Raw genomic sequence first — 27,433 nt, 5'->3', positions numbered from 1 at the left:
TTGTTTACTCAGTGTGAAATACCTTGTTTCTGCTTCTGATCCACTGTTTGCTCCGGAGGTTCAGCCCTGCAGTCTCTTCCCAGGTATCCTGCTCTGTTTGTTCTAGGTTCTGGTATGAAGCAATGATCAGGGGAACACCCATAGAAGCTGGAAGAACAAACTGTAGCACAAGAACATAAAGCCAACCCCCCCCAAATCCTTCTGCAGCTGCTAATCTCTGATTTCACAGTTGCCACCTATCCATCTCCAGCACAGCTTTCCCACACCCATCAAATTGCACAGGAATGATACTGAGAGAACCATGACATCCCTGCAGGGCTGAAGCAAAAATATCCCACTGTTTAGAGTTGCATGGCAACCTAAATAACTTTGACCTCGATAAAAGGGTAAAAAAGTATAACAAATTTAGGAAGCGGGGGTCTCCCATACCAGGTCAGTGTAACACAGGGTAAGTCAATCAGGGGCTTAAAAACCCTCAACTCATAAAACTGCTCCTGTTACTGATTGCAGCATCAAAACACAGAGCAGGGAAAATGCGGAAATGGGGAGGAAAATTTAAATCAATCAAAAACTTCACTAAGACAAAACATCTTATATAATCTTCCCACTGGGAAGAGAAGGAGAATAGACTTTCATGTAACAAGTGCTAGCTTTGTCAGTTGATGTACTTCTGGAAGGCACTCAAGTATTTCAGTGGCATAGACAATAGAAGAGCAAAATGAACAAGAACAGAAATAGACTTGGTTAGCTTTGTTTGGAAAAGCTGGTCAAAAATTAAAATTTCCATTGCAGTAAAAATTTCAAAATTCTTGACAACTTTTTATGCTCTTTCAAAGGAAAAGAAAAATAAAAGCAATACAGTTTTTTAAAAAGAAACTCTAACCAGTGAAAAATGTCTCTGAAATAATGAATACTAAATCTGGAAGACCAAATTTCAATCCTCTCAATCTTCCTACCTTTCTGATAAGTCCAGGAAATAATCTTATCTAAGCTTTTACTGACTGGCATTTGGTTTTTCTGACTCTTGGATTCCTCTAATGTTTTGAATACATCCTTCTACCCAGTGATACCAAACATTTTTACAAAATTCAGTGAGTTATTTCAGATCACAGAATTAAAGGGAAAATAGTTATTTTCACCTTATAGTTAAAAGAAAATAAAGGTTAACAGATTGAGATCAGCAAAGCTCACTGAAAAGGAATCTCTAGCTGGACATTCAGGACTAAAGGCTCCCAGATTAGATGCCATGTCTGCACACTTTACATCTCACAGGAAGAAATTTCCCAGCTGCAAATAGCACAGCAAACTAGGGCACATGGTCAGCCTTCCTTCTCTTGAAGATTCTAACATTTAATAAAAATAAATTAATTTACATATAATATTGTACTATTACAATCTGGTAAAACTGTTCAGACTTCACAATTTCTCTTCAGCCTGAAATTCCTGTTATAGGGACAATGGGGGATTTGAACTGAAGTGATTCTGAGCCAATTTACATCTGCTGAAGATTTGCCCAGGTAGTGGAAAGGGGCCAATAAAACTATGCAAATCAATTAGTCTAATTTGTCTTGAGGTTTTTCTCAGACCTCTATGGGTTTTCACACACTTTATTTTTAAATGCTGATTATACTGTCATTTAAGGGAGCAATATGCTGCCTTGACAAGACTGGTGGCTTTACCTTTCTGACATTTTCCCTGCAGACATTTTCTTGCCTTGCTGTGCAGGTTTCTGAGAAGGTGATGGCTATATAGAAGACAGCCCTGATGTTCCAATATCTTGTGAACTCGATGATCCAAAAGTAATGTACTTAATCAAGTGTAAAGCAAAAGGTGATTAAGTTTTGCAGTACTGTACAATGCCTGACTGCTCAGAAATGCATCTTTTGATGTGGTACAGAGAACTGGACCAGTTCTGTCTGCTTTACCAAAAAATGTCGGTTTAGTAATCTGAAAAGAGAGCCTCAGAGATCCCCACAAGTGTTTAACTTTGATGTGAAGCTTTAAAAATATGATATTTATCTTGTTTGCTTGGTTAATTTGCTTGAATTTTAAGCTCAGGAAGGTGTCAATTTGACATCTAGGAAAGTGGTTCTTTGCTTTTTTTCCAAATAAGTTTGAGCAGGGGCAGTAAATTTCCAATCATCGCTACTTGTTCCAAGCATCCAACCAAAAACAAAGAGAGAAAGAAAAAAAGAAAACCATCAACTCACCTTTCCATTGTGGTTTATATGAATTATTAAGAACTGAGATTCAGTGGAGCCTCAATTTTTGAGCATAGAATCAATACTATATTTTATATAACAAGGGCAATAAACCCAGCTTGTTCTGGTTCCATTGCAGTGAAGCCTTGTCAAGTCTCTCAGGCAACCTAATTCACCAGGGCCAAAGTCTCACACCACTGATGTGAAAGGTGGATTGAGGTGGGTTGAAAACTGGCTGAAGAGCTGGGCCTGGAGGTGCTGTTCATGGCACAAAGTTGAGATGGAGGCCAGTAAGCTGCAGTGCACCACAGGGAGAAATACTGGGGTGCAGTCCTGTTTAACACCAGCAGTGATCTGGATGATGAGCAAAACTGAGAAGTGACTGTGGTATGCCACAGGGTCATGCTGTCACTGAGAGGGACCATGGCAGGCTGCAGAACTGGCTGACAGGAACCTCACCAAGCTCAGAGAGAAGTCTGAAATCCTGCCCCAGGAGAGCACATGCAGGAAAATATGCTGGAAAGCACCACCCAGCTGAAAAGCAGCCTGGCAGAAAAGGACCTGAGGGTCCTGGCAGGCACCAACCTGAGCCAGTGATGTTCCCTTGCTGCACAGTACCCTGAGCTGCACTGGGCAGAGCACTGCCAGCAGCTGTAGGGAGGTGATCCTTCCCCTGTATTCAGCACTGGTGAGGTCTCACCCGGTTTCTGTGCCCAGTTCTGGGCTCCTCAATACAGGAGAGACAGGGACATACTGGAGACAATGTGGCAAAAGGCCACAAAGGAAACTAAAGTACTGGAGCATCTCCTGTGAGGAAAGGCTGAGAGCTGGGACTACCTGGCACAGAGAAGGCTTGGAAGGGACTAATGGGTATAGGTACCAAAAGGGAGGGTGCAAAGGAGTGTAGCAAGACTCTTGTCAGTGGCATCCTGTGACAGAACCAGGGGCAAGGAGCACAGACTGAAATAGAAGGTTCTGTCTGAACATCAGGAAACACACCTGACTCTGAGGGTGACCAAGCATGGGCACAGGTTGGCCAGAGAGGTTGTGGAGTCTCCTTTCTAGGAGATAATCAAAAGTCACCTGGACGTGGTTCTGGGCGACTGTTTCAAGGTGGCCTTCCCTACTTGTGCAGTGGGGCTGCACAAGGTGACCACTCAATGTCCTTTCCAAAGTCAACCCTTCTGTTATTCTGTGAAAGACTTGTTCACTTCAGAGGGGTTGAGATGTCACCTTCTGTGCAGGAGCCCATGGCATTCAGGTCACTTTCTTGTGCTGTAAGAACTATTTGCAGCCACTACTGCAAATACAGGACAATATGTTACTATGTCTCAGGCATGAAAGAGAATAGATCTGCCTGAGTTCAGTGAAAAGTTATCTCTGCAATTATTGCCTCTTCACTGAGGGGGCTGTAAAAAGGACAGTTGTGATGGGCCACAGGCCTGCAGGGAGCTGACACCAGCAATCCCACCTTCAGAGGGAATAATCAGGCAGACTGTACCCAAAAAATGAAAGGTTCCTTTGTCATATTACCTGTACCCAAACTACCTGATTGTATTTTTAATCTCCTTTCCCAAACATAAAAACCAAATACAAATTTCCTCAGACATATCACAAGTCACCCCGAACTGCCAACATTCCACATTGCCCTGAGCATTAATAATCATGTGGGCACATTTCTCATCCTCTGTGTGCCCACAAAGAAAGTTCACACAGTCACCAAGAGGGGAAGGGCTTAAGTAAGCCTATAGAGAAACTAAGGAGTGGTACAGCAGGCTTCAAAGTATTTCCTTTTTGTCCTGCTTGGTAAATGGAATACAGAATGTGACTGACAATGAAGAGGGAAGAAAGAAGATAATAAATCCTGTTTGCTATTTGAGGTCTTAAGTTGTTCTTTGAAACTGGAACCTGAAGTTGACTGAACTGGGTTATACATTACATTTAGGAATAGGCAGAGCTTGACTGCAGTAATGCTATACATCCTACAGTATTTGCAATTCTAAGCAGGAAAGATGTAATCTAAGAAACTGAGTAATGACCACACAAAATTTATAAATAATATTTTAAGTCCTTCACTAGGATAATTATACGTCACTGGGAAAATTAATTTCAATCTGCACCTGGTGGAAGTTCACCTCAATGTTTCAGACCAAAAAAAGGAAAAGGGGAATTAAAGGATTCACAGGTTAGAAACTGAACTGTGCATTAACAGTAAAGAGTAAAATACTATCTTTCTAAATAAATTTGCTGTGATTCAAAAGATGCCCACAAGGAACTCTTAAAGTGTGTTTTTGGGACACCAAACCTTCATTCTTTAATTGTTGCAGGCCAAAGTCAGGAAAACAAATGATCATCCACACAAGAGAATGAATGCAAAAAAAACCCCTGCTTCAAGTAATGGAGAAGAAACAAATCATGCTCAGACCAATTTTTGTATGTGTGAGAAAAAAGGTCTGTCTTTTCCCCATGAATCTCTTCAATTTGCAAATCCTAGCATCCATAACACACCTCATGCTACACAACTGAAGCAAATAATCCAATCTTTTTAGTCTCTTCCCATTCTCCTTCTTTATCACGTAATCTGTCCATCTGAACCATTGCTATTTATAGTCTTTCCTCTATTCACAGATTCTAGGGGAGAGAGGAATGACTCAAGACTGCTTCTTTTCCCAAAACTTTTAGCCTCTCTCACAATATCATGCAAGCTGAGGAGAAATACTTATTTTCTAAAGTAAAAAACCCCAACTTCTAACTATGCCAAAGTCCTTATATTCATCTCAAATCTGCAGCTAGTTCCTAAACTCTAAATATGACAACAGAGATTCAGATGTGTTAAAGCCAAAAGGGACCTTTACTGTTCTGATCACTCCCCAGCATGGATGGTAGAAACCTGCTCTGAAACCCCTGCAGGAAAACCATTTCTATTGATTCAGCCAGACTGTCTAGCTATAATCTAATTAGTCAAAATCATCTCACCTTAAATTAAAGATTGTAAATGCTGGACACATCATAGATGCTTTAGTCTGCTACATAGATTATTATTTTATCCCGTTACTCTTTCGTAAATATGTACACTGTGAATGTAAATATAAAATTGGATTCAGCATTCCTAAGCATTTAAGCAACTAATTTTCCTCTATATCCTTCTTAAAACACTTTGTGCTCTTAAGGATCTTCTGCCAAATCCTCAAATCTGTACAACATATTCCAGAAATATTCCTACAAGATGCCTGCTTTGCAAAATAAAACTCCAAGAACTATTGGACATGTTCAGATTATTCAGAGAAAGAAAGAGCTGATGCAAAGGATTTAGGAACTATGCTTCATTTCCTATTCCAAATAAATTCAGTAGCAAAAGTTGCTATTCAATTACATTTGCTGTTGAATGTGATCCTTAGAACTACTTAAAATTCCATTTTCTAAATTATCATGCCACTGATCTCGCAATTTAGATTGGTGTCTGGTGAGATTTGGGCCCCAACAGAATGTGTCCTGTTTACAAGAAAGCTTAATTAGCACTAGCAACTCTACACATTTAACAGAAGGGATCACATTCTTCTTGCATGGACAGTATTTGGTTGGTAGAAGTGTCCAAAAATTGTGTTACATTTTTGCTGACGCTTCCTTCTTAAGCTGCTTTAGCAGACTTCGCAATATCCTACCTGATAAAATTTACTTTGGCCAAAATTCATCAGTCAGCTTGATGTCCTAACATTTACTTTTCTCTTTTGTTGTTTGCAATGCTTCTTGGAACTGGGACAAATATCAGGCGTGTGCTCATGTAAATCTGAGGTATGTACTATATAAATGAGGCCCCAGCTCTCGCTACCTAGCTACCATCTGAGCTGTATTCTTAGATCTTTATTTCTGAAAGGGATCAGTTTTCCTCAGGTGCCATGAAGGCACTAGTAGCTTTAATACTGCTTGTTCAGCTTCCAATTCACAAAGCTGTACCAGCAGCTCCCCCTGCTCCCTTGGGCTGTGATGACCCAGAATCTGAAGCAGCAGCTGAAGCTGCTGTGAATTATATTAATGGCCACAGTCATCATGGATACAAGTTTGCCTTAAACAGAATCGAGGATATCCGCGTGGTACCCCAGGTAAGTGAGGAGCTTGCAGCAGAACACTCTGTTCACCTGGGGATGCTTGGAAATCACCAAGGGCCTGCAAGGGCTGTATCCTCACATGGGGAAATCATCATGGCTCTGTTGATTTAAATGGGGCAAGGACACCTGGTAGCAATGGAGAATCCAGGTCACTGGAATGTATCTCTCAAAGAGCAGAACAGAGGGGGAGAGAGAAATGTTCAGACGTTTTTGTACAGTGCTAGAAAGAGCTCAGGTTACAAATACGGCACATTTGCTAGGGCAGATCATTCCAGGTGCTGATTCGTAAGCCCAGTAGCTAATCTGGAGAAAAACTGAGGATAATCTTTGAGATACAGGTAATTACTTATTGGCTAAACATATACCTATCAAAACTCCATGCTATTTGTGATGTTGTAGTAAGCATTAATTTTACCTAATGTCCCACTGAGATGCCAAGGAGTCTAAATGGAAATTACCATGGCTTAGTTTCCCATAGATCTATTGCTATCAATGAAGGCATCTAGAAAGGCCATAGAAAAGGTCATGAATACAATGTATGTGCCAATTCAGAACCTTTGATTCTCTTAAAACATGGAAAATAATCCCATGAGTGAAAACATGACATGAGTGATACACATAAGTGAAACTCCATGACTGTTTTCTACTTGTTATGAAAGAAAGATACGAGAAGATATGTTTAAAAAAGACTACAACAGACATAAATGAGATTAGAAGTGTGTCCAGTGTTACTCCTACAAAAACACTGGTGACACTGCTTTGCTCATATTAATGCTTTTACCCTAAAATGACTTAATTGGTTTAAATGAATCACTCATGACTTGATCAAAATCAATCTCGGACCTAGAGAACACAAGGAGCTATGTCCTGTGTTACAGATGCAAAGGAACTGGTGCAATTCAGTGTAATTCCAATGGACTAAACAAGACAGGTCAATGTTCACTGGTGTTTCTTTGGTATCTAGTTATAGAAACAAAGTTTTTTCATCAAAAAGAAAGCTGTTGATTTTTTTAAACTACCCAACAAAATAAAATTAACTTAAGAGAACTGACTCACTACATACAAGCTTGACTTTGCCAAATTTATGAGCCTGTTCCTTATTAGCTGGAATAAACCCAGTGTGATTATCTTGACTTACTCCAGATTTGGAGTCCTGTTTTTTGATGAAGTTAAAAGTATAGACCTTTTCATTTACTCTGGTATATACCTGGAGCTACCCATGATAGTCAGCAACAGAAGTGCAGCCCCAGGGAAGAAATCTGGTGATGTTTTGTGAAGAAATTACATCAATTCCAATGGTTTATTTTTTTCCTTTCAGGGCCCAAATAAGGACATCATATTTCTTGAACTTGACTTACTGGAGACCAAGTGCCCTATTCTCAGCCCTACACCTCTTGCAAATTGCACAGTGAGGAGCTTTGCAGAACATGTGAGTACCTGAACACTACCGGCTGGTCCAAAGGTGCATGTTCAATATGTTGTTCCTAGAGGCCAGGCTATCACCAGATTCCCAAGCAAATGTCATATCCCTGTAAAAGCCTATAACCACCCAACCACTTGTAACCTCCTTGCTGACTTCACTGCCTTCATGTCATGAAGGACTTCTGGTTTTCTTTCATGTCCTGTTATCTGAAGAGGACAGATCTCTGCCAACATAACATCCCACACACAGTCCATGAATGCCATGGGGCCTTCTTTAGGGACTCCAGATTCAGTCAGCCCAGATGTCACTACCTCACTGCAAACCACAGACAGGGCAGGCTGTCAATGTCTGCAAAAATACCCTTCCCTTGGCTACATGTGGGTTGTACCTGGTGCAGTTCCACCAAGCCTTCTCTTCCTAGTTACAGCTGCAGATGAGCTACTCCCTTCAGATAGGGCTCTGCCTTTGAAGTAATGCTCAGCTGGAATTTACTGGCCTCAGATATTTTGTTCTTATGCAAGTGTGATCCAGCTGTGAGACGCTTTCCTGACCAAAGCACTGGAAATGTTGTCTGAGCCTGCTGTTTCTAGAATGGGGCCCAATTCACAGAGCTCACTAAATATGAATCATGATCTATCCCTGTATTCATCAGGGCTCAGATGCTATGTTCCATCGGGGGGGAGGTAACTCTAACTGTTCCCTCTTCCCAGTGACTCCAGCTTTGCCTTTGACATCTCCTCCCTGCTGGATCATGTTGCTCACACAAGGCAGCACACTCTGCTGTTACCATGGCCACTGACCAGCTGAGATTAGTGAGAACATTATCAAAGAGCTCTGTGGAAGGTCTTAATTCATAAGTATTCATATTCTTTGCTCTATATGAGAGACAAACCTGTACTAAATGTCCACAATCTTGCTACCCTGGTACTTTTGATACTTTTGAGATCCAGATTTGGATCCAGATTCTGTAGCTCTGATCTGCCTTTTACAAAATCACAGACATCAGGACATGCCTAGCAGTGCCTTTGCCGTCAGACCGATGTTGCCAGGAATGGTCAGCCAGGATCTTTTCTTTTGAATTTAGTGGCCCTTTATCAGAAAATCCAACAATGTAACTCTTTGATTTTTGTCTCTCTCTCTAGGCAGTTGAGGGTGACTGTGATGTTAAACTGCAGAAGGTGGATGGGACCTTATCTGTAATTGCTAGCAAATGCCACTCACATGCAGGTAAAGGCTTTGTTCTGCAGGTTTGAATCTAGAGGCTGGAGTATTTTTATAGCAGTGGTTACAGTTCAGTGGCTTTTTTGATTCTAAACGCCTGGGTATTAATATGGCATAAAGGACAACAGTTAATGGGTTTTCTAAATCCAGCCCTCTTTTCTGGTTTCATTCCCTTACAAACCCACTGTTTCTCTTTGCTCCTCTTTACTGTGACAACTAAGATACTGTAAGACTAACTGGGGAGCAAGTTCCAGATATGAGTCTTTTCAGGCAGCAGTTTAACCTTAAGAATTTTATTCCTTGCTGGTCTGAGTTTACTTGCACTTGTTGGTCATCAGAGTCCCATTGGCAGATGCAGCTTCTTTGCTAAATCCAGCATTTTCAATACTGCCATGGGAAAGCAGAATGTCTATTCTGCCTGCTCAGTGTGAGATCTCTTTGCTCTGTATGAGATGCCTTCAGTACTACTGTCAAAACTGATGACTGAAATAACAAACACAAACATAACTCCAGTGAGGTAAAATATCTTCATTTTTCTACCATTCCTTGTGTGAGAAGAAACACCTTTTCACTGGTGTCACAGAGAGGTTTCCAGAAAGAAAATTTTCTAAAAACTGAGTAAGAACATATAAAATGTGCTACTGAAGTCCACAGCACTTTTCCTTGCAGAAAGATCTGAATGGCCAAGTCGTGTGACACACTGCCATCTATAGCCTGCACTGGAAAAATTCCTGCCACTTTAATTTGGGACAGGCTTTTAAACAGTGCTTTGTGTTACTGAATAGGCCTATAATGCCTTTCTAAACAATTTACAATCTGATCAAAACATGATCTATTCCTCCTGCAGACTCCAGTGAAGACATTCTCAAAGTCTGCCCTGACTGTCCACTGCTGGCAAGAATGAACGACACAGAGGTGTTAGAAACGGTGTCAGCTGCACTCAATGACTACAACAGCAAAACCACTGATTCTTACCTCAGACTCCTCGAGATTGGAAGAGCCAAAATACAGGTAATTTCTACAGCTATGTCTAGCCTTTCATGTAAACATAATATTTCATCTACAGTAATTGTGCACTGCTACCTAGTTATGTTTGCAAACAGACGCAATTTGCTTGCTCTAATTTGCCCTCCTGATTTGCTTTTAATTTCCCAACTATTATGTGTCATTTTAGCCACAGGATTCCCTCTTACTCCAGTGGGAGATGAAGCCACAACATTTGCCTTTTATCTTTTCTCAGCAGCTCTGCAGTTTCTGAGTGCAAAGTCAGTCAAACATTTTTCCTGTTTTATCAGTATCACCCAGGGCACGTTGTTGTTACCGAGTTTGCTGTGGGTGCCACAAACTGCTCTGCAGAAGAAGCTAAAGCCAACGTGGGGGCTTGTCAGCTGCTGCCCGAGGATCAGTCTGTGAGTATGGCAGCACATCAGCCCCAGCCTCCCCAGCTCTGAGGCAGAAAAGCAGCATCATGCTGGGATGTGTTTGCACTGGAGCAGGAATAGACCCCTGTGGGGATCAAAGTGCAAGAGATGTGTACCATCATGATATGCTTTTCAATATATCATTCTTAAAGCTATATCACACCTTTCTCTTTTCTCTGAGGTATCTGGACTGAATTCACATGGATTTGAATACATTTGAAAAAGGCTTGAGCATCCAGACACAGAATATTTTTAATAAATAGACTATATATTATTGTTTATTCTTAAAATGATAAAATCAGGCTCTTTGTACTGGACAATACACAATCACATAAAAAAAAAACCCCAAAAAAGCAGACTGTTTCCCCCTCCTACAATTCCAGTGCACTCAGTTCTGATATATATGCTCTTGAGAATTATACTGTATACTTTACCATGTTAAAATTCTTCAGTTTCTGATGAAACTGAGTCCTAAGCAGTTTTAGGGGGTGGGAGCTCTTTACCTAGATTCTTATTTATTCTTTCCCTCCCTCGTATCCAGACATACAAAGGATCTTACTATAGAAGAACACAGGAGTTTCCCTTATTTGCTGCTTATGCATTTAAAGAGCTTTTTTTTTAGCCCAGCAGGCTAAAAATCAAGCCCCTTACTGTTCAGATAAAACATGTTGCCATTTCTAAATGTGCTGAAATTAAAAGTTCTAATGCAACCTCCCTCTATTTTCTAACTATTTTCTCTTGACCATGTTCTGCTTTGCCAGAATTTTGGTTTCTGCACAGCAGTGATGGTAAAAGCTCCCTCACAAGACCTTCAGGTGGACTGCCAGTTGTATGGACATCAGGTACCAGCTCCAGATATTCCCTTGCTTTCCTGGGTATTCTAGACTACTGGTAATGTTACAAGGCATCATCTTGAGTTTACTTCTTTCACTATAGAGTGCATTAGCCACCTGTGATAACTTTGTATCCTAAAAGCCAAGGTAAGGTAGCTCCCGATTATCTCATGGATTTGTGCTGGGAATTAAGTCGCGTCTGCCATCCATGCTTGACACAATTTGGCCTCTTGACCATCTGGGAGATTCACATGTCTGTCAGGGCAAAAGGAACCCAACTCTGCTCAGCTAAAGGGATGAGGCAGATAAATGTAAAACAGAAATCTGCATTGTGAGGCTGGAGGCTTTTAGTCCTTAGACATGACTGGATTCAGGGACCTTGTTCTGCACTGCTGTAGCAAGGGGAGGGAAACATGTGCACTTGACCTGAGTACTCTCCAGGTATTTTAGCTCACATTTGGTCTCAGGAGGACTAGGTGGTGGTTGAATACTTCCTATGGACAGCAGCTCCTGGTAAGTCAACAGTAATTAGCTGTCTAAGAGGTATATGAAAGAAAAAATGAGACAGCTGGTCTTGAATGTTTCACCAGCTGTGCAGGTGGCCCTGAAAGATCATATAGCACAGAACTTGGTCCTGATGATTCATTGGCTATTAAAAATGTGTTCCTGGGTTCCTGTGCATGTGTTCCAATGCAAATCAGACTTCTGTGATAGTCAGGAACATTTGAACCTGGGATGCAGGCCTACAACATTTAGGAGAAGGGTACCTACTAAGGTGTCAATTACCTATACATCAAGCCCCAGATCACTGAAAACCAACATGAGCTGTTTTTCTTTTCCAGCCTGGAGTTACCTACACTCATCCAGGTCAAGACACATCAGCAGGACTGGCACCCAGTGCTGTAGGCGTCACAAACCATAATCTTGGGATTTTCCACAATAACCCTGTTGCATCTGAATCCAGCTCTTCAGAAATTTTGCGTTCCATGCTCTCAGCAAAACCAGTAGCAAAGAGAGCAGTTGCAGAGGCTGCTCAGCATGACAAAGTACCTCGTCCAGTTGGCTTTGTGCCTCCTCCTCCTCCCTGCCCTGGCAGGATTCGCCATTTCGATATCTAGGCTGTGTTTCAGACATGCAATGCAGCCAAACTGAGGGATCAGTGCAACAGCAACACACAGACCACAACACCGACTACAAATAGGTGAGAACACTTCACTCTGAGCCCGAATGAGTTCTACCCACCAGAGGGCAGAGCCATGGTCAGGGTCTTGCAAAGGCATGCTCCAAAATATATATTATTACAACATATAGTAGTAGTTTACTTTACATGAAGGGATTCTTTAGTTGAAATACAGAAAACATTGTTTGAGTGAAACTGTTGTAAGAGCTATACAACAGTTGTAGCTTTGTGATGGAAACACCACCTGAAAGGTTAGTTCACAATAAAATGTTCAAAGCTTTGCTACCTTCTATGCGTATATATTTTCATTTAGTTGTCAAGTATCTCCTTCACAGCATTATGAGTCATATTCTGGGCTTGATTTCAAAAACACTAAGCTCCTGCACTTCTCATCAGCTTCACTGGGATGTGTGGGTGCTGAGCACTGTGGAAAATCAGGTCAGTCCTCCCCTTTGATCACACACCAATAGCACTAAAGAAGTGGCAGGAAAAAAAGTACTTTTCCCTTCCACCTATAATGTTTCCTACCATGTACCTACATTTGATATCCACCAGAAGTACCTCAAAACTTTTGGACATGGCACAAGAGCATCCATACCTATGAAAAGAACTGAGAGTCAGGTCACACTCATTGCTGGCAGGCTGAAAGCATCAATCCCTGCGGCCAAATACATGTGCATTGTCTGTCTGCCAGCAGACACACAGGTGCAGTACAGTCGTGGGGTCCTGCATGGTCTGTGTGCATATGAGGAAATGCCAATTCAAGGGAATAAAAAATATATGACTGGCATATATCTCATATAACAGGACCTTGACAGTGATGGCAATTTACCGTTGTCCTAGCAGTCAAATCTTCCCTGAATTTCTGGCACATGTTAGAGGCAGAATCTATTCCAGGTAGAGAATTAATAAGGGGCTGAGGCCAGAAGGATCTTTACTGCCAGCCAGACTGGAATTCTGCAGGCCCTGGGGAGCAGTCTCAAAGACAGTCATGAATGTTTAACCAGGAACAGCACTTGCTACAAGATAATTATCATGCAGGCAGCAAAAAATTGCAGAACACATGTCATTTCTGAACTCTTTCAAATAACCTGTCCTGTTCTCCTAGTTACAACCATCCAGTACTCAGTAAGCAACACAACCAACACTTGCTCTTGTGATAGTGCAACAGCTCACAATAGAGAGGTTCTGCTCTGCTGTGACAATAGGGAAGGGAAAAGTCATTGGCATTTGCACCAGTGCTTCAGCTGGATGTCTAAAGAAAGGAAAATCAGCCCAGATTTTAACCGCAGCCTAATGTGATGGCAGCACACTGAGGGCAAGCTCTGCCTGTGAGGGTAGCTGCTCTCACATTTCAGCAAATGCTGACTTTTGCAGGAAGTGTGTTTGGGCAGTTGCACCAGCCACAGCCAGTCAGTGGCTCAGGCAGTTTCTGCTCCTCTGTAAAGCAGTGACTCCAGTATAACCCGCATGCAGCCATTCCTTCAAAAAGTGCTAGTATTAAGCTGTAGAAATTTCTAAATGCAGTAAGATAAGAGGTCTTCCCATCTCACTGCATGAGACACAGCACAGGATTTAATGAAATTGCAGGTATTCTGTTTGCATCCCTGTGACACCAGATACATGAGACTTTTCAAAACTAGGAATCACCATTACTAAACTATAGATATTGTCTTCTATATAATGAAATAGGAACTAATTTATTGAAGAGAGAGTGTTTTCCAGGCTTATAAAATTTTCTGATGGCAGAAACAATGTTTATAGAGGGATCACTACCCCTGGGGATCCCTGAAATCCAGAAATGCTGCATTTTCTTGTTGCCTTTTCAAACCATACAAAGCAAAGATATATAGCAGAAACATCTGCAGGCTCCATACTTCACAGATGTTCTCCTATACCTGGAGAAACCAATCCCTTGTTTTCTAAAACAGGAAGAAAAAAATTTTCTCTGTGCATTCCACTTTGGTAGCTGCACTTCATCTTCTTTCTCCTTAGCACTTGTCCTCTTAAGGACACATCGTGCCCCCTTACAGGTCTGTAAGGGGCCATGACTGCTCTGAAGCAAGCACTTTGTCTCCCACCAGTACAGCTCCATTTTCATGCACCTAGGCCTTAGTAACAGATTCAGTATTTAACAATTGATTCTCTGGGCAATGAGACATATGAAATGGTGGTAGACAAAATACAAATGCCTCCTCCCTTGAAATGCAGCATGAAGAGTTTTTCCAGGGCTGCATCACTGGCTGACAATGTTTTTCAGCCTTTTCAGACCCTGTTTTGCAAAAGCTCATGTACTTCATGTGCTGCTTTAGCTGAACATGCTCAGATTTCCTGGCTGTGTCCATGTTTTGAGGTCAGCTACTTCAACAGAGAAATTTTTCCTTTCCAGGCAGAGGAAGAGTACAAAGAGCAGAGTCAGGGATATAACAATCCCCTATTATAAGAAGCACCGACACAGCCAGTACTAACTGGCACCCATCTCCATAGAAATGCCATGCACTGTAAGGATAAAGAAAATGAGTTATTATCCTTTAGCTGCAGGGGAAGCAGCCCCAGGCACAAGGAACAATGGGAGTGAGTCTGCATTGCTGCTGCTGCGGTTCCTGTACTATGGCTACAGCAGTGTTCCTCAACATTCAGCCCATGTATCCCATCCCTCTGGGACACAGTCCGTGCATTATCCCTCACCCAACATGACTGGGGCTCACTCTAGCAGCCATGTGTCCCTTCTGTCCTGCTAGCGGGGTTTTGCACCTCTGCCACCAAGCAAAGTCTTCTTAGAGGAGTTTCAGCTCCAGTGTTGTTGCAGCTCTTCTGGCTGTATCTATAATCCCCTTCTGGCTGTATCTATAATCCCAGCTTTCTATGGACATTCCCTGGGACACGTTCTGCCACCTCCCAGTGCTTTAAACACTTCTGGGCTAAGATTCTTTACACAGCCAGTAAAAAAAGTGACAACATAGAAATCTTTATCTACTCCAAACATCACAGTAGTATTGAAGAGACAATTATACCCCTCATTTGCACTTTTTCCTCCTCATTCAACAGAACTTTTAAACCTAAAGGTAATTGGTGTCCTCCAGCAGAAAGGTGCAATCAGAAAGTCACATGACAAAAAATAAGAGCCAGGAACATGGTAACCCAGCTTCTGGTATCCTTCAAGGTGAAATGCTGCAGAATTGCCCCCTAGTAGAAAACCATTGACATTCATCAGGATCCTCCCCAAGTAATGGTCCCTGTCACTTCTCCAGATCTTCAAGATAGAAGCCACTTGTAAAGTTATTTCCCCTTGTCTCCAGCATGGAGTTCCTGACAGGTTATTCACAAGGCACACTGCCGTCATTTCAAACTAAAATTTCTCTGGGAAGAATTTGCCATGACTCTTGAGGGGTGTCAATGCCTCCAGGGCTAAGGGATAGCATTCAACTGTAGGTATCCAGATGAGTGGAAATGCTCACAGCATGAATCCAAACTGAGCTTTCTATCACAACCAAACTGATTGCATATAATAGAGTCAATATATTTGTTTTAAACTGTCATTTAACAAATACAAAGCGCAAAATCAGTCAACCTTGTGGCACTCATCCATTTTCTGTTCAAAATACTGAGACCTTTGCCTTCGTTTTATTTGGCAGAACTGGATCACTGACAGAACAGAATTAGAGCCAGACCTGTTCTGCACATAGACTTATTCAAGCAAATCTGGTTTCTTAAGGAAGCAGCTTTGTGTGTGTATTCTTACCCCTTGCCATGAGGTCAAAATTGCATATCTGCCGAGTGAAGTCCAAATTAGAGATGGAAAGCCATTAGGAAAAAGTGCTGTCTGGTCTCAGAGGGAGCAACATCACTTCTGTAAAACCTTGTAATCATTGACTTAGTGTTTGCTGTTGCAGCTGTAGGTTTAAAGGTGATGGTCAGTATGCAATAAAAAGGGGGCACAAGTTTATAAAGAGACACAGCTCCACTATAAAGGTTTGTTATCTCAGTCAGGTCTCAGCCCCTCCATCCTGGCTCACCACTGTGATCTGCAGCACTGGCTCTCTAAGCAGGATGGTTTGGCTTGCTTGGATGCTCTTTGGCATGCAGGTGCTTTGCTCCTGCACTGCTGCCCCTGCGGCCCGAGGAGCAGGGGGTGCCCTGCTCTGCCCCCGCTGCAATGACGCTGCAGTGGAGGCGGCTGCAGACCTGGCTCTCCGCCAGATCAATGCTGACCGAGAGGAGGGCTACGTACTCAGCCTCTACAGGATTGTCAGCGCCCGAGAGCAGCCGCAGGTAAGTCACCCTCTTGCTCAATATATGCTCCTCCCTGGGTCTATTTCTCAGAAATATCTATTTGAATGAAGAAATATTTCCAAAGGCAAATGCAGAGCTCTATTCACAGGACTCCAGAGGCCATGTCAACTTTATGCACAGACTAGAAACAATTTCATCACACTGTGGGCAATTAGAGAGCAAATCTCAGTCATGACTCTCTGCTGCAGGCCCTTGGAATAGCTCCAGGCATCAGTTCAAATTTGATATGAAACACCACTACTCTGATTTAATTTCATTTTACACCTTCCTCCCACTGCCTTGAGCAGTTGGAGTGCAAAGGCTAGTAAGTCATAGTGTGTTTTGCACAAAAGATATGAGGACTAACAGGTGTAAACACATCCTGCTTGGGACCAAGGAATTCCTTTACAGACCTCTAAAGATGACTCATTCTCCAGAAGAAACCTGAAACCAGTTCAAGGGCAAAAAATACACTGGAAATACCTACAGAATATCACTCACATTTCCTCAAGTATCGTATTTCTCTGTGTGTGCTTAATTTATGACAATTTTGTGCTACAATAACTGAATCTATTGGCACTAACTAAGGACAGACTGAAATGAATACACAAGGGCCTGCAGCAGATTAGGCATTTTGGAAGCCTGCTGCTAGCATTCCCTGCAATGCCTGCTCACTTCACATAAGCTTACCTTGCCTGAAAGGCTGAGTTCTGAATACTAAAGAAAATTAGGCTCATTGCCAGATGCTTAAAGATCTGTGCTGGCAAGGATATGACACTTGTTCCAGCTGCTCTTATAAGGACATGGCTCCTGCAGACACACTGTGGACTCCAGCAACCCGAGATCTCACAGCTAAAGATGCTCTGCTGTGTTTTGCACTATGTTCTCTATATTGCCTTGCTCAGGTGACAGAATGTGCCCACTGAGCAACTGGATCAGATCTCTTCAGAATTTTTTGATATGATGCAGGTGAGCTGGCCCAGAATCCACATCAGCAGGCAGGGAGTTAGGTGCTCAGAGCCCTTCCTGGGGCTATTTCATGGAGTTTGGTACTCAGACCTCCCTCCTGGGGCTGTTTCCTGCTGACAATAACTAGAGCCCCCTATGAGCACCCTGGAGAGCAGCATGGTGGGTGCAGACATGCTGTAAACCACCTCAGTTATCTCCCTACTTCTCCCTTTCCCTGTGCCAAAGGTATCTCAACCCTGGAGAATTTTGGTCCTTGGTTGTGATTTGCCTGTCATTCAATTTCCCGAAGACTTAACTTATTGCTTTAGAGCAAGCATACTTTGTTCATCTGGGGGTTTAATTAATTTATTTACTTTTATTATTTCTTTTTTTTTCCCCATCTATTATTGTATCCTGTAAATAAGATGTTTCAAGACATTGCAATAACAAGCTAGGCATTCTAAGCCCTTTGTCCCATGGTTGCTGCTGCTGGGACATAAGGAGCAGTCAGCAATGTCAAGGGGCTCATAAGGGACAGTCAAGGGACAGTAACAGCCTTATGCCACCTCCCATTCCTCTCAAAAAAATTAAGTTTTTTTTCTCCTGTGCACCAGTCAATGGTCCTTCCTCTCACTTTCTAAAGTAGTACTGAGGATAAAAACATTTTCAAAGTTACTTCAAATTCAAATCTGCCCTTAAGCAACCTGTGGTTCAGCTTTGCTCTAATTGAAACTAATGAGCCATCTGCTATTAACTTATATGCAAGTAGGACAGAGCTTGCTTTCATACAAGATACTCATGATTAGCTTCACTGATAGGCACTTAACCAAAATTATAAAACATGCCAAAATATTTTATTTATTTCCCTTGCACCAGGTCACCCTGCTGCCACATCTCTGGCTCCCAGGCTGCCCAGCACACATTGCAGCCTGGCACCAGCAGTGATGAGGAAGGGATCCTTTTGGCAGTGGAAAGAGACACAACTTTTTATTCAAGACTGAGCAGATATCAAAAGGCCCTTGCATAATAGTCTTGTAATGAAAATTAAAATAAGGATGATTAAACCTTCAGTGATCTGCTGAGCTCTGAATAAGCCCCAAATCATCCTTTCCCTGGGGGAGAATGATACATACAGAAGCAGGTAGACCAAAAGATGTGTAGATTTTGTAATAAACGTATCTGCTTATTAGAGCTGGCATTATACAAGAGACCTATAGGCAACAAGAAATACAGTTTGGTCTGCCCTGAATGCATTTAGTGTTTCTAAGATCACGACTCTTTATAATCAATATTCATGATTCAGCTGAGGAAACCCATCTAACACCAAACACATTTGATTATAAGAAAATTTCTTTAATGAGAAATTTCTTTAATTTCTTTTGCCTCCAAAACACCTTAACAACCTGTTTGAAAGCTCAAGTCGCCAATTCCAAATGTAAGACTCCTTAAAGATGCACATTTTTCTTGGCTATTTCTTATTCATGTGGATAATCTTAGTGATGGCTTTTTTTTTAATAGAAGTCATATTTAAAGTTACAAACTTGTACTAAACTTGTACCACTACTCCAAAACACATTTTCAGCAAATAGTAATTACTCTTTGACTGGTCTTACTGTGTGTTTACTGCTTTAAGCTGTATTAGCTATCACATTAAAGAGAATTATCATCATGGTATTTAGATATCTTGTACCTAAACAGAAAATTATGATTATTCCCTTCCACAGAAGAATCTCTACAGCCAGGTATGGGGATATTACTGTGCCGCTGCACAAACAGCACTGCTGCACCTCAGTGTCACTCTTTGTCAAAATAACTTTTGATCTTTCCACAGCCTTCAAGATGAAACTCATAATTAAACCTCAGGATTAGTGTAAGCAAGCCCTGAGATCTCAGTGTAAGGCATTGCCAGATTACTTTATAGAACACTTAGGAAAAAAAGATAATATGAAAATTTAAAAAGAGTAGAAAGCATGAGATGTTGCATATGCAGAACAGAACTAATAGACAATGATAACAAAACAATTTAATCATTCTTCATATTTATTTTAGTTTTGCCCTTTCATATTTAAAGGGTTTAGTATTACTAGTATACATGGTAGAGCTCACATAAAATCACCATCCCTCAGATCTCTATAGGTATGATCAGAGTACTTTGTATCTCTCTATCTGCTCAGAACTCCAGAGCAGACACCACTTTGTGGTTTTCTGAGCAATATGAAGACAAAAAAGTCAGCAGTACTCCAGCTTCATAGGCCCTATGGACTGGTATTCAGTCACTGTTGAATAGAGGCCAAAACTAAAGCCAAAATGATACAGATATCAGCCCCAGACTTCCACAAGACTGTTGCCCCATTGAGTGTTTTCTCCACAAACCAATGAAATCAAGCAGAGATGAATGAATACTGCTGCCACTCAGTTTGGTTTTTCTCCCCCTTCAGCAAAGACATAATCTCAGTCTAAACACGCAGCTAACACTCACATCTAAGTTCTTTAGGTTGTATAAATGACAGCTGCCCTCTTTCCAGCTTTCCACTAAGGATATAAATAAAACATGATCCAACTAAGCTTGATAAATATGCTGGAAAGGTGCTTACCCATGTCTACTGTGGAAGCAGAATGAGGAGCTGCACCATGCAGCAGCTCATCTTCCTGCACTAAATGATGTAAGCACTAGATATATGGAACTGTATTTTCAGTCCCTCCTTGTACTTCTTGCCTGGAAAGATGAGCCTGAATTGCTTTGTGCTGCAGTGAACTAAATAAAGGTTTCTGGACTTAAGCACAGGTCAGAACTCAAGCACTGGACTGAAGCTTTAAGTGAGTCTGAGACATCCATGTGACTCTGCAAGGTCTCTCACAGGATTCATTGATAGCTGAGAGAATATTTAAGCCTCTCTATCAACACAGCCTTTGCCTCTTTACAGCAAGTGAAAGCATCCACACTTGAAGAAGACACTGCACTAAGAAATAAGATATTTCTCTTTCTAATGCCTCCTGGGAATGTTCCATGTTAGCAGTTTTTTATTACTTGTGGTATTTACAATCTCATTCTTATTTCAGGCAAAATAACCTACCTTTCAAATCTGATAAAATGCAGTTGACATTGAAAACATCAACATGTTTAGTCTTTATTCTTGGGTTCTGGTTGGTACCAGAAACAGAAGAGTAAAACTGACCAAAGGACTGTTCTTTATATAAAGCTGGCTAGCTGCATGACCAAGCCTGTTCTAACAGGACCTGAATTTCACCTGATTTGCCTCTTTTGTCACAGAGAGTGTTCAACTTTTAGGATATCTATGCATTCCACTTGGGTGTTTTCCATTTCTTCATCTCTCCTTTTTATGAGTTCCTACTTTGTTTGACACAAAACTGGGATATGAGCCTTTTGTTTCTTGTTTTCAGGAGATCACTGGTTCTGTCTTCTATCTCATCTTGGATGTAGTAGATACTGAATGCCATGTACTCAGCAAAAAGTTGTGGAAGAACTGTAACACCAGACCTGCTCATTCAACTGTAAGGATTTTATTTTTCTATCTAATCTCACATATAATGAGTTACTCAGGTACCACTGATGACTGCAAAAACCCTACACTTGCATTTTTAGTGGGTAACAAAAAAAAAAAAAAGACAAACACCAAAAAAAAACCCAAACCAAAACAAAAAAAAACCACTTAAAAAAAAATCAAAGCCCATTTTATAATATCCACAATTTTACTCTGTACCTTCTAGTCAGTTTAAAGACTAGTAAGAGTTATTTTAAAAATTAAAAATTAAAAGAAAGTTTTTGACCAGAGCTAATAAATAGACCAAACTAAATAGCCATGCTAGGACACTATTTAGAATAATGGTTTACTTTTTATAGCAATAGTATAAGAGTTTCTTTAAAAGACAGCTTGTCAAGGAGGGAATAAAAGAAACACACTTTTATATAACATGTGATTTTTGGGTAAGTTTAATTCCAGTTTTATTCTGACAACTTTGCAAAAATTGCACTGAAATAGGAGAAAAAGGAAAACTCAGCAAGATAAGCTGAAAAGACAGAAAGTGGTCTAAGTCTGTTGCTACAGGTGACCAAAACTGCTCTGAACAACTGAAAAAAAAACTCTTAGAAAATGAAGAATGACAAGAAAAAGGTACATATATATATAGTTATGATTAAATTTTCCTGGACTGCTTCTAAGGCAAATCAATTTTAACTTTTCAATGAAAAACTAGAAAAAAAATAAAAAGAATTCTGCTCACTTCTCATTACAGTGTTTTCAGCAGAAAAAGGGCACAAAGTCTATATGGTTTATATGGCTTCAGTGAAGCCAAGAAATGCATATCCAGAGGCCTTGAGCACACATGCAGGAATATCTAAGAAGCCCTCAGAGAATATTTTTCAGCCATAAAGTCAGATTTTTTTGTGTGCAAGGATGACCCTACTGTGCCACAAAGCTGATTTATGGTCCTTCCTACCACTCTCCCTATGATTATAGGGGAAAGGGGGAAGGTGGAAGACAGGTGACTGGATCCAGACACTTGGAATTATCTCTGGGTTTAAACTCTCAGAGTTCCAGACATACACCCAGCCCAGGATAGAGACCCAGGAGCACTCTGTGGCACTTGGGCACTTCTCAGCTGCCAGAAGAGTGGCTCTGGGCAGGCCACCCAGCAGTCAAGCACTGTATCTCTATAGCTCAGAATCACACCAGGGGATGAGCTGGCCTTTTGTTTTTAAATGAGATGCTTGGAAATGTACTTCATTGTCATTTGAGGATTAACAAAACTTTTGTATTGAAAAGAATTCCATAATTGCAAGAAGAAAATGAACCACTCCTGTCTAGGAACTAGATGATCAGTAAAGGGTGCAATATTAACTGTTTCTAAATGTTTATATTGTTTTAGGTTTACGGTCAATGCAAAGCAATTATCTATATTAATCAGGCAAGAAATATTGCTCATCTGAATACTTATGAGTGCACTTTACAACCAGGTATGTCTTTAACATACCCTTTATAAGAGAACTGGAAAAACTCTTTGCCAAATAGCATTACTTTAAATTTTAAATGTAATTATGACACCACAGTATCTCCATTAGCTTCAGCTGCCCTGATTTTCTCAAGTCAGTGATCATAAGGCCAGAGAGGTAATGCAGCTCAAAAGAGTTCAGTAATAACTGTTTTAACCTCTGGGAGACTCAGCAGAGCCTCTATATGGGCTTTTACCCTCTGAACCAAAAAACATTTTTGTGGGTTTGTGAAAGGCAAGGAAAAACAGCAAGCCCACTGTCAATAGGTTGAATTTTTCCTTCAGTGTCTGCCTCCCCTGCAACATTTTTATGGGTCTGTAAATATATGAAAATTCAAAATTATTAAGGGGTGCAAACCACATATATCTTACTCCAGGGGAGTGGAGGACAAGTGGGCAGGGTTGGGGGCATAGATGCATTTACAGTGACCTACACTGTCAGCATGCTTTTCTGGTTATGCCTTCTCTAACAACACTGTTGTGTTTGAATAAAAAGTTCCAGGCAGATATATTTGGTCAGTATGTCCTGACTGCCCAGTGGATGATTCTCCAACTAAGCCTGAATACCTGAAGGCTGCTGCCCGAAGCCTTGCCAAGTTCAATGGAGAGAGTGAACAAACTCATTATTTCTCTGTCCTCAATGTCACAAGAGCTTCAATGCAGGTAAACCAAGGTGCATCTGACTTGGTTGAGCCCTCAAGAATCCTTCTATTTAGAATACTCCTGATTTTTGTGATCCAAGGCTCTGATTCCATTTCTTGCAAAAAGAAATGCAGAAGTCAAGGCATAAACTTGCTTCCAAAGTTCAGAAAAGCTTCACTGTTAACTTTTTCTTCTTCTACCACCATGAATTTGCAATTCCCTAATAGAAAGTATTTAAAGTACAGTCACACCTTACAATACATACCTGTAATTCACTGAATGATTTTATAATGGTTTAGACCTATTTTCAGACTAACAGAGAGCTCATGATCTCATGGGTAAATCCTCTTTGTTTACCACAGTTACCTAGTCTCTCTAAAATTCAGTATGTGTAGATAGCAAAGTGGTTTTTCTTCTTTGTCTAAACCATTAGATATTACTACATTATACTATTTAATCACTTCCATTTTCTAACCCAAATTTCAGAAATAGTAAAATGATCCTGTTCATTAAAACAACCAGAAATTGTCAACAAGACACTGAAGAGGGTCTTTGGCTACATAGTTCTATGGGGATGCTAACATATGACAAAATCTAAACCCATTTCCACTACACCAATCCATGAGGTTATTAAGACTGTGCATTAATAAGAAGTAAAAAATGACCAGGCAATAAAGCAGCATTGGCAAAAAAAATCACTGTAACACAACTAACAGTAATGCCCAAGTATATCCTGTTTCTTCCAGACCTAGCAGGAGTTTTTAATATATTTCAAGGTCAGTAGAAATGCTTTATTCTTCCTGACACATGCACAAGTTCTAATTGCCACTGGCCTCTCATTTATTCACAGTGGGTCATTGGTCCTGCATATTTTGTGGAGTTTTTAATTCAGGAGACATCTTGCTCCAAAGATGACAGGGTTACTGACACCTCGATGTGTGAGCCACTTCCACCAGAAGTAGCTGTAAGTACTTTTCCTTGTATGAACACCAATTTTCCAGACACTATGATTCCTCAGCAAATATTTAGTATTTATCTCCTTGGCTCTTTGCAGGCAAGAACCTAAACCCACAGTCATATTTTTATGAACTATAGCTCTATAGTGTCTTGCAAGTCTGCAGACTGCTTGAGAATAGAGAAACATTTCAGCAAAAGTTTTGAATTCTTACCAGAATTCCAGAAGCAAAGAAAACAAAAAATACCATTCAGAAAAAGGTGGGGTAGCAATCACCTTACAAAACTGAGTGAGTCTAAAGGATTTCTTCCAAAGAAACAGATATAGACTATAAATCACACACAATGCATGAAGAGTATATTCATACTACAATCAGGTCAGCTAAGGAAAACATTTAGGAACTAAGGAAAAAATTGTAAGATAAACTGGAAGACTAAACAGGCATGTTGTCGAGAGTCAAGACGTAACATTTCAAGCCCCATCTTAAGTGAGATCCAAGCCATGATACCTATAGATATATATACCTATAGACAACTACTATAAACAGCATTTCTTTCATGGTTTCTTTCACTAGTATGGTGTGAAATTGATTCTGTGTGGAAAATTATATTATATTCCACGCACAACTTGCCTGTATAGGGATATTCTGCTGCAGGAGAACTGAAGCAAGCTGTTGTAGTTTGGCCTTAAGTAGCCAGCTTAGTTTTGCTATTGTGTTACCTAACCCGCTTTTTCAAACACAGGGCCTTTATCAAAACACTGCTTGCCTTTGTGAGGCTGCCAATCCCAAAATAAAAATTTGCCCAAGCTGTTTATCCTTACAAATACACTTAGAAGCTATAACTATTCAGCCTTTCATAATCACTTATTTTACAAGATAGGAGCTTAGTATCAGGGCTCCATGTGAAAAAATGCTTGTACTTTCTTCTTACAGAAAATCGGTTTCTGCAAAGGCTCTGTAGTAAACAGTGGTGCGGAACAGTTTGTCACAATATCCTGTGAAATCTACAGTCAGCAGGTATTTCTTAATCTAGTCTTAATATTGCAAGAGTAATACTTCTTTACAAAACAAGTATTGAACTTTTGAAAGCCTAGCCATTTTTAAGTTTTCTTATTCACAAAGATGTGAAGGAAGTGATAAGGCCAGATCAGGAAGAAATCTCTCTTGAGGTAAAACAGACTGTTGTTGAGTGGACAAAAAGGCAACAGAGTGAGTGTAGAGACAATCCTGCAGAGTGTGTTCAGAATGCTCTACAATGAAATTGTAAATCACAAAGGGAATGTGAGGGGATATTACTGTAGTTAACCAAGTTTCATGCACCCATCTCCACTGGCACAAGAAGTAGTTACATCTATTTATCCTTCGAGCTTCTGTTCTGTAGCTGCTCTTGGAGGACTAGAGATCCTTAGTGTAACGAGTAACCTTTACATCTGAAGGAATTTGGAACTGCTTCATTTTAGATAATGTTTATTCCTTGTTATTTAGGATCCTGCCACTGAGGAGGAAAACCAGGAAGCTAATCAGACACCTGGAAAATCCATGCAGGATCAACAGGCTTCCCCTTCAGATGCCAATTCTTTTTCCCTACACCTGGAAAAAACAGTGGGCTGGGTTAAAATTCTACCCCCTTCAAATGAGGACATCACTTTCCATAGCCTACGAGAAAGTCAAAATGAACATAAAGACAGAAAGCCAGTTCCTCCTAAGGCGGTAGGATCTGCCCACAGGTGTGATGGAGAAAAGACTCAAGTAAACAAACCAGACTTGACCAAACCAGTCACTGGACCAGTTATTCTCCCTTTTCCTGAAGAACCTTCTCTATCAGATTCATGTCCAGGAGAAGCAAAGCAGGCAGAAGGCATCCTCCATCCTTTGATAACTAGAAAGCCCACCACAGTCTAGCCAGCGCCCAAGCGCCTCAACTATCTGCAACACAATAACAGCAAAATGGCAACATGGTTCTCAATTTGTGTAACATCTTCAAATAAATACATTGTTTGTTACAGTCCTTCATCTCTGGCATCCTCAGTTTTATGAAAGCACAAGAACAGATTGGGAAGTTTAACAGAGGCATTTTCCAACAACAGTATTTGGCTTTCAATTCTCAAATTCCCCCCATCAAGCAGAGCATGAAGGAAAGGTAACCGTGGAGAATAAAAGAACCTGCAGGGCTAGGACAGCCCGAAGACATCAGAAAAAAAATATCCTTGGTAGCAAAATCTGTCAGGGCCCAGAGGGGGATGGCTGCTCCCTGAGGGATGGGGAGATAGCTGAGTGTGACAACCAGGATGGCCAGGCAGGGGCCCATCCTGTGGTGCCTGAGGGAGGCGAGCAGGGCACACCCAGGCGTGGGAGTCAGGTTATTGAAGGAGCCAGGTCACCGTGCCAGTCCAGGAACAGGAGGCAGGCCTGAGGGCAAGCCCTGAACGCCAGTTAGCAAGGCATGGTCAGGGGCTGGAGTGGTCATGGCAGCGAGTCAGGCACAGCCCAGCAGTGGCCCAGCAAGTCCGCAGTGCCCGGACAGTGTGAAGGACACAAGGCCACGGGTCGGGACCTGCCCTGCATCGGGGGCCAGGCACGGGCAGGGCTGCGATGCAGCAGGAGCTGCAGCTCGGGCAGGGCACAAACGCTGCAGCCTCAGCCTAAAGCAGCTCCTGAGGGAAGCAGGGCCGTGGCCTCCTGCAGCACTGCCAGTTCCTTGGCACTGTCCCCAAGGCCACCAAGGAACAGCCCCGGAGTGCTGAGCCTGGCACTCTGCATCAAACCCCCCCGGAGCAGCGACGCTCTGGGAGGGACAGGGCATGAACAGGGAATGGCACTGCAGCACTGGGTAGCATTAAAAGCTAGTGAGGTTTTGCTATTTTGTGGGTAAACTTAATTATAATGTGAAGAGCTTAGCCTATTTTAGTGTTTCCCGTAGAAAATCTCAAGAAAGATTATTTTTTTCTTAGTGCTTCATACCTCACTTAAAGCAGGTGGAAGAGCCTACACATGTGTGAAGCCTCTGCACATAATTCTGGCTGGTGAAGAATCAAATCCAGGCTGTTGGGATTGTTATACTCTAGTGATGCTGCTGTGCAGGAAAAACAATGATTTAAAAATCAGGCTAATTCTTTCTTGAGATAGGTCATATTAACTGCTTTATAATAAAAGCCACAGGGACACTCGACAGCCTGCAGCCAAGAAAAATCGATTTCACTAAAGTCAGACATGGTAATTG

At 41.3% G+C, this 27,433-nt stretch overlaps 2 protein-coding genes and 1 long non-coding RNA gene across 4 annotated transcripts in view; 2 read left to right on the top strand and 1 right to left on the bottom strand.

The window, feature by feature from the left end:
• Positions 1 to 16,237, bottom strand: part of LOC127059890 (uncharacterized) — a 65,321-nt gene extending 49,084 nt beyond the window's left edge. Inside the window, exon 1 of the long non-coding RNA XR_007778213.1 lies at positions 16,128 to 16,237. This is a non-coding gene — a long non-coding RNA (uncharacterized LOC127059890). The remainder of the gene's footprint in view (positions 1 to 16,127) is intronic.
• On the top strand, positions 6,015 to 12,675 carry AHSG (alpha 2-HS glycoprotein). The gene is made up of 7 exons (XM_009089074.4): positions 6,015 to 6,301; positions 7,626 to 7,736; positions 8,873 to 8,957; positions 9,799 to 9,962; positions 10,247 to 10,360; positions 11,134 to 11,214; positions 12,048 to 12,675. The coding sequence occupies exons 1-7, from the start codon at positions 6,098 to 6,100 to the stop codon at positions 12,321 to 12,323; spliced, it is 1,035 nt and encodes a 344-aa protein (XP_009087322.1). The 5' UTR covers positions 6,015 to 6,097; the 3' UTR covers positions 12,324 to 12,675.
• A 101-nt stretch (positions 16,238 to 16,338) lies between the features above and the next one.
• FETUB (fetuin B) lies at positions 16,339 to 26,226 on the top strand. Of its 2 annotated transcripts, XM_009089421.4 has the most exons (7): positions 16,340 to 16,657; positions 21,008 to 21,118; positions 22,493 to 22,580; positions 23,112 to 23,278; positions 24,108 to 24,221; positions 25,147 to 25,230; positions 25,699 to 26,226. In XM_009089421.4, exons 1-7 carry the CDS (start codon positions 16,436 to 16,438, stop codon positions 26,113 to 26,115), a joined length of 1,203 nt encoding a protein of 400 aa, XP_009087669.2. In that variant the 5' UTR covers positions 16,340 to 16,435; the 3' UTR covers positions 26,116 to 26,226. The 2 variants fall into 2 exon arrangements, with proteins under 2 accessions (XP_018768383.2, XP_009087669.2); XM_018912838.3 differs by lacking the exon at positions 25,147 to 25,230 and having other exon boundaries at positions 16,339 to 16,657.
• The last annotated feature ends 1,207 nt before the right edge of the window (positions 26,227 to 27,433 follow it).

This window comes from Serinus canaria, chromosome 9, assembly GCF_022539315.1.
Source record: "Serinus canaria isolate serCan28SL12 chromosome 9, serCan2020, whole genome shotgun sequence".
Lineage (NCBI taxonomy): Eukaryota > Metazoa > Chordata > Aves > Passeriformes > Fringillidae > Serinus > Serinus canaria.
The sequence above is the reverse complement of the archived record's forward strand: the minus strand, read 5'-3'. Positions and strand labels throughout refer to the sequence as shown.

Coding starts and splice junctions, on each gene's coding strand:
- AHSG (XM_009089074.4), top strand. CDS start 6,098: ATGAAGGCACTAGTAGCTTTAATACTGCTTGTTCAGCTTCCAATTCAC. Junction 8,958..9,798: donor CAAATGCCACTCACATGCAG/GTAAAGGCTTTG, acceptor TTCCTCCTGCAG/ACTCCAGTGAAGACATTCTC. Junction 9,963..10,246: donor TTGGAAGAGCCAAAATACAG/GTAATTTCTACA, acceptor CTGTTTTATCAG/TATCACCCAGGGCACGTTGT.
- FETUB (XM_009089421.4), top strand. CDS start 16,436: ATGGTTTGGCTTGCTTGGATGCTCTTTGGCATGCAGGTGCTTTGCTCC. Junction 21,119..22,492: donor CCAGACCTGCTCATTCAACT/GTAAGGATTTTA, acceptor ATATTGTTTTAG/GTTTACGGTCAATGCAAAGC. Junction 24,222..25,146: donor CACTTCCACCAGAAGTAGCT/GTAAGTACTTTT, acceptor TTCTTCTTACAG/AAAATCGGTTTCTGCAAAGG.